Below are 7667 nucleotides of genomic sequence, written 5' to 3' on the forward strand. Positions count from 1 at the left end.
GCTCGAGATATGTTTCCGACCATCTTACTTTGTTATTGTGCTACACCTGGTGGATCAGCTACAAGAATTAAGCCCTGTGTATCTATACCAAATGTGGGCGTACTCTATGATCGATCGAAGAGGTCGTGAACTGCCGCCCCAGCTACATCCGAGACGAAAGAGCGATTGGGCTGTCCGTCCCTCGGCATGAAGGCAAAACCTCGGAAATTGGGTGTGAGGGGAGACAAATATGCACCGACAAGATACCCATCTCTACCTTCTACAATCCAGCTTTTAGAAATTCGTAACTCATAACTTTGCTTTTACAATTTTGGGTGGATACACACGTCAGGACGCTCTTCCAGTCCCTGGTATTTGGCATGCTCCGCATCAAACTTGTCTGTGAGGAACTAATTTATGGCCAGTTGATGGTCGGGTAGCAATCCTATCGCTATCGCTAATATTATATATCTTTCATTCTTATATTTTGCCAAATCCTCGTAGCTAGTTGCCTACTGCCGATAGCTAGGATCTGTAGCAGGCAGGTTGACTTTTCTTATAAGGCCATGTTTAGATTAGAGATGAAAAATTTTTGAGTGTCACATCCGATATGTCGGAAGGATGTTGGAAGGGGTTTTTAAAAACTAATAAAAAAACAAATTACATAACTCGTCTGGAAACTGCAAGACAAATCTATTAAGCATAATTAATCTGGCATTAGCACATGTAGGTTACTGTAGCACTTAATGCTAATCATAGACTAACTAGACTTAAAAGATTCGTCTCGAGATTTTCAACCAAACAATGTAATTAGTTTATTTTTTTATCTACATTTAGTGTTCCATGCATGTGTCCAAAGATTTTATGGGATGGATGAAAATTTTTTGGATGAGGAACTAAACAGGGCCTAAAATGTTTCACTTACCAATCAAATTTGCCTGCCGGCCCAGTTCAAAAAAAAAAATTTGCCTGCCGGCATATAATAAGGAACTTAAATACTACTAAATCCATCTCTGTTTAATTTTTATACCAAATTTAACCACTTGTTTTATTTAAATATTTATTAATAAAAATTCTTCAAAAATAATTTCATTTAACTATATTTGTATATTTTTTTTTAAAATAAAACCAATAGTCAAGTTTGAAGTAAAAAAGTCTAACGTCATATAATTTAGCAGTGAGAGAGTAGTACAAAACTAAGCATATGATCGGTTGAGCAAGCAACAAATAAAGCTAACTAGGCCATTGTATTTGCCCCTTCCCTCCGTCGTCCTTCCGCTGCGCCCATGGCTCCCTGTCACTGCGCAATGCTCCCACTCTTCTGTAGCCTCGTCTTCTCCATGGCGGCAGCTGTCGTCGGAGAGACCGGCGGCGACGTCGGGCGCCCGACGCACCTGCATTTCTACTTCCACGAGAACTTCTCAGGCGGCCCCAACGGCACGACGGTGGTGGTGTCCAAGGTGCGCGGCGGCAGCAATAACAGCTCGTTCTTCGGCGGTGTGTTTGTCGTCGACGACATGCTCCGGGAGGGCCCGGACCCGGCGTCCCAACTCCTCGGCCGCGCGCAGGGGCTCACCGTCGGCACGTCACTCTCCGACGGCGCGCTCCTGACGGTGCTTAACTTCGTGTTCACGGAGGGCGCCTACAGCGGCAGCTCCCTGACGCTCCTCGGCCGCGCCCTGCTGGGCACGGTCATGGAGAGGCCCATCGTCGGCGGCACGGGCGTGTTCCGGATGGCGCGCGGGTATACGCTTAGCAAGATGGTTCAGTCGCCGGACCCCAACAACTTGCTTGTCCTGGAGTACGACGCCTACATTTGGCACTAGCTAGGAGCCGATTCTGCCATGGGGTGTCGTCTTGAAGTTTCGGATGTGTGTAATTGTGTGTAAAGTCACCATGAATAAAGATGCTTCGTTGCGATGTGAATTGCGAAAGATTTATGAATCTACATATTGTATATTTTGGATTTGTTCGGTTAATTCTCTCTCCAAAAGAATTGGAATTGCAAGAATTGAGAAGGATTTTGACTTTTGGTGGATTCATTAATTCCCTTGGAGCCAACTGCCACCTAGGACGTGAGTGAACCTCAGGAAGGTTAAAAAGTGTTAGGGCCTGTTTAGATTGAAGATGAAAATTTTTTAGGTGTCACATCGGATATGTTGGAAGGATATCGGAAGGGATTTTTAGAAACTAATAAAAAAACAAATTACATAAACTGTAAGACGAATCTATACTATAATGGACCACTTCAAATTATACTAGGTCTTCCCAAAAACCTTCCCCCGCTGAGAGTCTCCAACCTCTGTGCACCCAGCAAAATGTACACAGAATTTTGTCTCCATCAAAATCAAGGGCTACAAAATATCTCTCTTAAGCTTCAACCCAAACGTGCGTCCAAGATCGATCGCAGGCTTCAACTCCAGGCTTCAACGTACCTCCACCTGAGCAACGCGCCTCGTGCCTTCACCTACGAGATCAACGCAAAGAACTCCGAAATAGAATCAACGCAAAAACACGGGGGAAAAGGGAACAAAAAAACCGCCATCATATTGACTGGAAGATCTCGCCGGCGAGAAGGAGGAGCAGGTCACGTGTTGCCGCCATGCCGATCGCAGGCCGACAGCCACCGGCGAGAAGAAGGAGCAGGTCACGTGCTGCCGCCATGCCGATCGCAGGCCGACAGCCACCGATCGCTTGCGCACGTTGCGCCGACGCCACGTCCATCGCTTGTACCCGCATCCATCGTGCCGCTGCCGATCGAGTAACTCTACTGCCCGCTACACCGTGCTGATCGCAAAAGCCAAGAACCCTAGCGGTATGGCCTACTGCTGGCGGGGCGGCCATAACCCCAGCGTCGCGACGAATGCACAGGTTTGTTCATGCACAATTCATTGCTTTGAACGTTGTATCTTCGTATTTTCGTATGCTCAGCTATCTGGGTGCCAAATCGAAGGGGCCATGGGGACAGGGTGTAGCACTTCGGCTGCCTCCTGCCTGTTGGTTCTCATGACCATGGTTGCTCCAGCTACACATTGACTTAATAATGAATTTAGAACTGACGGTTACAATTACAATACAAACAATTTGTATGTACTGTACTGAGGTCAGTTTGTTCAGAATAGCAGGATTCAGTTTGTTCAGATAGCAGGGATCCGGCCTGCGTGGCCGCCTGCGTTATCACCTGCGAAGTCGGGATCTGCAAGGTTTTTTAACTAGCTGTGAATCTATCTCCTATTGACGTAACATTGCGTCATAGCACTCTTGCAAGCGTACAACATAAACAGGTCTGTCAAACTTCAATCTACCATGTATGTCAAATTGTTTATTGTTACTCCTATGTATCGTTTAAGAACTAGAATTATTGTCTTCAGAGGGCAGCGCATAGAGATGTCAAGCCTGAGTAGCTATAAAAATATTCTTAGTAGACTTGCCGTCAAAAACGAGTTTGACCTGTAGATAGGCCCCTTGTTACAAATTAATGAGTAGCTAACCTATTTTTCAGGATATTCTTAGTAGACTTGCCTTCAAAAAAGAATTTGACCAGCTGCATTTATTTGAATATTGTTATGTGAATTTTAAGTGTTTTCTATACCTAAATTATTTTAACAGAAAACTACATATCCAACTGAAATGATATGTCTACGTCGAGAGATCCACATGAAGCACAAAGCGATATGTCTACGCTGAGAGATATACACAGAACACAGAGTGAAATGTCTATGCCGAGAGATACACACGAAGCGCTAAGCGATATCACCAACGTCACAAATATTAGGTGGGGAAACACCCAAATATGAAAAGCATACTTGTGACGTTGTTGACCCCACTTACTTTTGTTTCAAGTTTAGTTAAGAAAGTTGCTATTTGACCCAAAAATAATCACAATGGTGCACTCTCTACTTGGAAGACAAAGGTTCAATGTTTTATACTGAGTGACCTCGTGTAGTTTGCTAAGAGAAGAGCGAGTAACAATAGTATATTAGGTTGACTTGTAGAACGAAATGATGTGATTTGCTATCTATCTTCCTAGTCATTCAACTTTGCTTTGAGTCAAAATTTCTTCCCTCAATCGAAAAACCATATGTTTTTGCTAGCAGAAGACGCAAAGTATTCTCATCTCTTTTTTCCCTAGAGAATATTTTCTGGATTTTACCGTTATTGTTTCCATGCACCTATGATTATCTTCTTCATTATGAGGTATTGTTCCATGATTTTGTAGAATGTTATTCCTGGAATTATAAGATATTTTAGTTTTTATAGATATATTGATTTAATTAGACAGTGTATATATAAATGTATAACAAAAGTATTTTATATAAAAGTCAAAATGTCTTTGAATTTGTTGACACCGTTTTTGGACACGTACCCAGAGACCAGCAGAGTATAGATCGGGAGGTGGAGTAAGAGTAACTAGCTTGCAGAAGAGTTGCCGATGAGGATAGGTGCCAACGAAGAGAAGATTGAATATGACTAGGTCCAAAGGTGGTAACGTGTTCTTGCCGATGATCAATATTGGTGTTTGCCGATGGCCATAACAGGAAAACTGCCGATGACTCTAAAGGAAAGCGTGGAGGTTGCCGATTGATCTGTGGCGGTGTCCCGGTCGGTTACAAGGGGGTGGTTTTATGTTTTCCTTAGTTGTTTAGAGTCGTTTTGTATACGAATTCTATTTAATTTGGAATTCGAGTCCTAGTCGTGTCTGGTTGTAGCTCTTTGAGCAGGATATAAAAGAATCTATCAATCAATCAAATACCAGTTTTTACTCACATTCTAGCATCTATTTTTGATGACTTCGTCATACCTTTTTTCCTTTTATTACGAGTTCTTAGGAATTCGTCGACTTAAGCTCGACGTGTTCTCAAGTTCCGCGTGAATACCTCTTGTTCGTGGCATCCGGGTGCATTGCTATTGTCGGGACCAAAGTATTCGAGTTACCACCTTTGCCGATAGTAAGGTCAAATCGGCTGGCACGCCTTAACGTTTAAATCGGATATTAGCCCTTTGTGTTTGCAGATCCGCTTTTGCATCAACACATCTTTTGGCACGCCCAGTGGGTCCAATTCAAGATCAAGATCAACATGTAGACTTCTGAGTTTGATCAGGAGAACGTCATCCCCGTGACGGAAGCCAATCTCAAGGATGAGCAGAAGCAAGCTATTGCTAAAGCCATGGAGGATTACAAGCAGCAATGCCTGAGGTCCTTCAGCATAAACAGGAGCGGCGAGGTAATCTAGAAGGATGCACTGCCGACGCCTCGACAGGTTACTTTCGAAGCCAATCCTGATAAACTTCAAGAGATGGTTGATAGTGCTATCAACCGTGCTTTGATCAACCAAGCTGGTGTGCTATCCAATAGGGTTTTCAATGTCGTGGCTAGAACTTTCAAGGAAGGACAATTGCCACCAGATTATGTGGGCCCTTCTCATCATCAGCCAGGATCACCGGTGGTCACAGCTCCATCGGTTGCTACAGCCGCTGCGGGCCTGGAAATTCCCGTCCCTCCAAGCACATTAGGAGTCACTAATACACAATCTATGCCGATGACAACAAATCCACCGACTTCAGATGGGCAGATTAAACTCGCTACAGATCTGTTGGCATCGGCAATGTCGGGATCGACTCCTCCTCCTAACTGGTGGGGTTATGGTATGCCTCCAGAGTTAACACCGGGTACATCACAGACGACTGATGTGAGAGGCAAGGGTACTATTGGCATCGGCACCCCCAAGCATGCCGATGAATCAGAGTCCTCAGTACACTACAACTACTACTACAAGACCTTACACTGGGAACTCTCAAGCTCCAACGTTCCGGATGCCTAATGCATCGGCAGATTCAATGCTGATGCAGCAGAGGTTTGTGACTCAGCCAGGGTATGTCAATTCAATGATCATGCCCAATTACCAGTCATCGGCAGGTCCTATGCCGATGAATGCTAATAATGGATGGCTTGGGCAGCAAGTCTTTCCGCAAACGCCCCAATCGAATCATCAGGCTACAGGGTTCCAGCAAAGCTAGATCTATCCTGGGTTTCAGAACCAAGGGGCAGTCAATCAGCCGATGAATCACGGCCAACAGATCGCTGGTCAGCAATTTGGAGGTCAACATCTGGGAGGCCAGCAAATCGGCGGACAGCAGATCGGCGCACAACAGCACGGTGGTCCGCAGATTGGGGGACAAATTATTAATCCAATGTTCTATGCAGATCGCGCACCGCACCGACACGTGGAAGCTTACTAGCAGGCGCCAGATCCGCAACCACCTCATCGGCAAGATGCCGATGCTTATTGGGCCGATAAGATTGCCGAAGTAATGAGAGATCAATTTGGAATAAAACCCAAAGTCAACACTTACTCTTATCGGACACCGTATCCTCCAGCGTATGATTTGATCCCGCTTCCAAATCGGTACAAGGTGCTGGATTTTACTAAGTTTTCTGGGCAGGATGACACGTCGACCATGGAACACGTCAACAGGTTCATCATCCAATGCGGGGAAGCTAGTAACAGGGACGAGTTAAGGGTTCGTTTATTCTCGTCATCATTGTCCGGATCGGCTTTCACCTGGTTTATATCATTACCTCCCAATTCAGTGATTACTTGGGCCGATTTGGAGAAACAATTCCACAAATACTTCTTTTCTGGGGTCCATGAGAAGAAAATAACCGATTTGGTCAAATTGAGGCAACGCAATGATGAATCGGTTGAAGGTTTTGTGCAGAGGATACGGGAAGTCAAGAACAAATGCTATAGCCTGGTTCTGGATGATCGGCAGCTAGCCGATTTGGCTTTCCAGGGTCTGTTGCCACACATAAAGGACAAGTATGCATCTCAGGAGTTTGAAAGCTTAAGTCATTTGGTGCAGAGGATTTCTGATCAGGATATCAAACCTTTCAAACCCAAGAGAGCATGGAACAAGAAGGTGTCCTTTGTTGATGAAGCAGCAAGCTCAGATTCTGATGAAGAACCGGTCATCAGCTTGGCAGAGTGGGTGAACAACAAGAAGCCGATATCTTGCCCTTTTGGGCATAAAGAGCCAGAGAAGTTCGCGTTTGATATCACTAAGGCCGATCGGATATTTGACTTTCTACTTCAGGAAGGTCAGATCAAATTATCACCTAATCATGTGATCTCATCGGCTGAGGAGTTGAAGAAGATGAAGTATTGTAAATGGCACAATGCAACTTCTCACAGCACCAATGAGTGCAAAGTGTTTAGGCAACAGCTGCAATCGGCTATAGAGTCAGGGAGGATCAAATTTGACAGCTCCAAAGCTCAGAAGCCGATGAAGATTGATCAACATCCTTTCCCAACAAACATGCTGGATGCTAAGGGAAAGGCCAAGGTCTTGACATCGGAAGCAGCTGAAAGAAGTGCATCGGTGGATCCTCAGCATCAAATCACTACCGCCGATGCGAAAGGAAAAGGCCTAGTCCAAGAGGGAGCTAACTCTGGGAGGTCTCCCCGATCTGGTATTGTGATAACCCACAGAAGGCCTCAGGAGACTTGGCAGCAACGTGAAGATCGGTATCGGCGCCGGCAAGAGGACTATCGCCGGGAAGAAGAAAGACGCCGACAGGAGTGGAATCGGCATAGGGATCACTGGAATTGCCCGTTCTTCATTCATTGTTGGGAGGAGAATATCAAACTTCCCACTGTTAGAGATTGTCCTGAGTGCAACGGTTATGA

The 7667-nt window shown here is 45.1% G+C and overlaps 1 protein-coding gene across 1 annotated transcript; it reads left to right on the forward strand.

Moving 5' to 3' along the window:
• Positions 1230 to 1905, forward strand: LOC8059636 (dirigent protein 1). Its single transcript, XM_002464622.2, has one exon. It carries the CDS (start codon positions 1266 to 1268, stop codon positions 1803 to 1805), a length of 540 nt encoding a protein of 179 aa, XP_002464667.1. The 5' UTR covers positions 1230 to 1265; the 3' UTR covers positions 1806 to 1905.

The sequence above is a fragment of the Sorghum bicolor genome, chromosome 1 (assembly GCF_000003195.3).
Source record: "Sorghum bicolor cultivar BTx623 chromosome 1, Sorghum_bicolor_NCBIv3, whole genome shotgun sequence".
NCBI classification, from domain to species: domain Eukaryota; kingdom Viridiplantae; phylum Streptophyta; class Magnoliopsida; order Poales; family Poaceae; genus Sorghum; species Sorghum bicolor.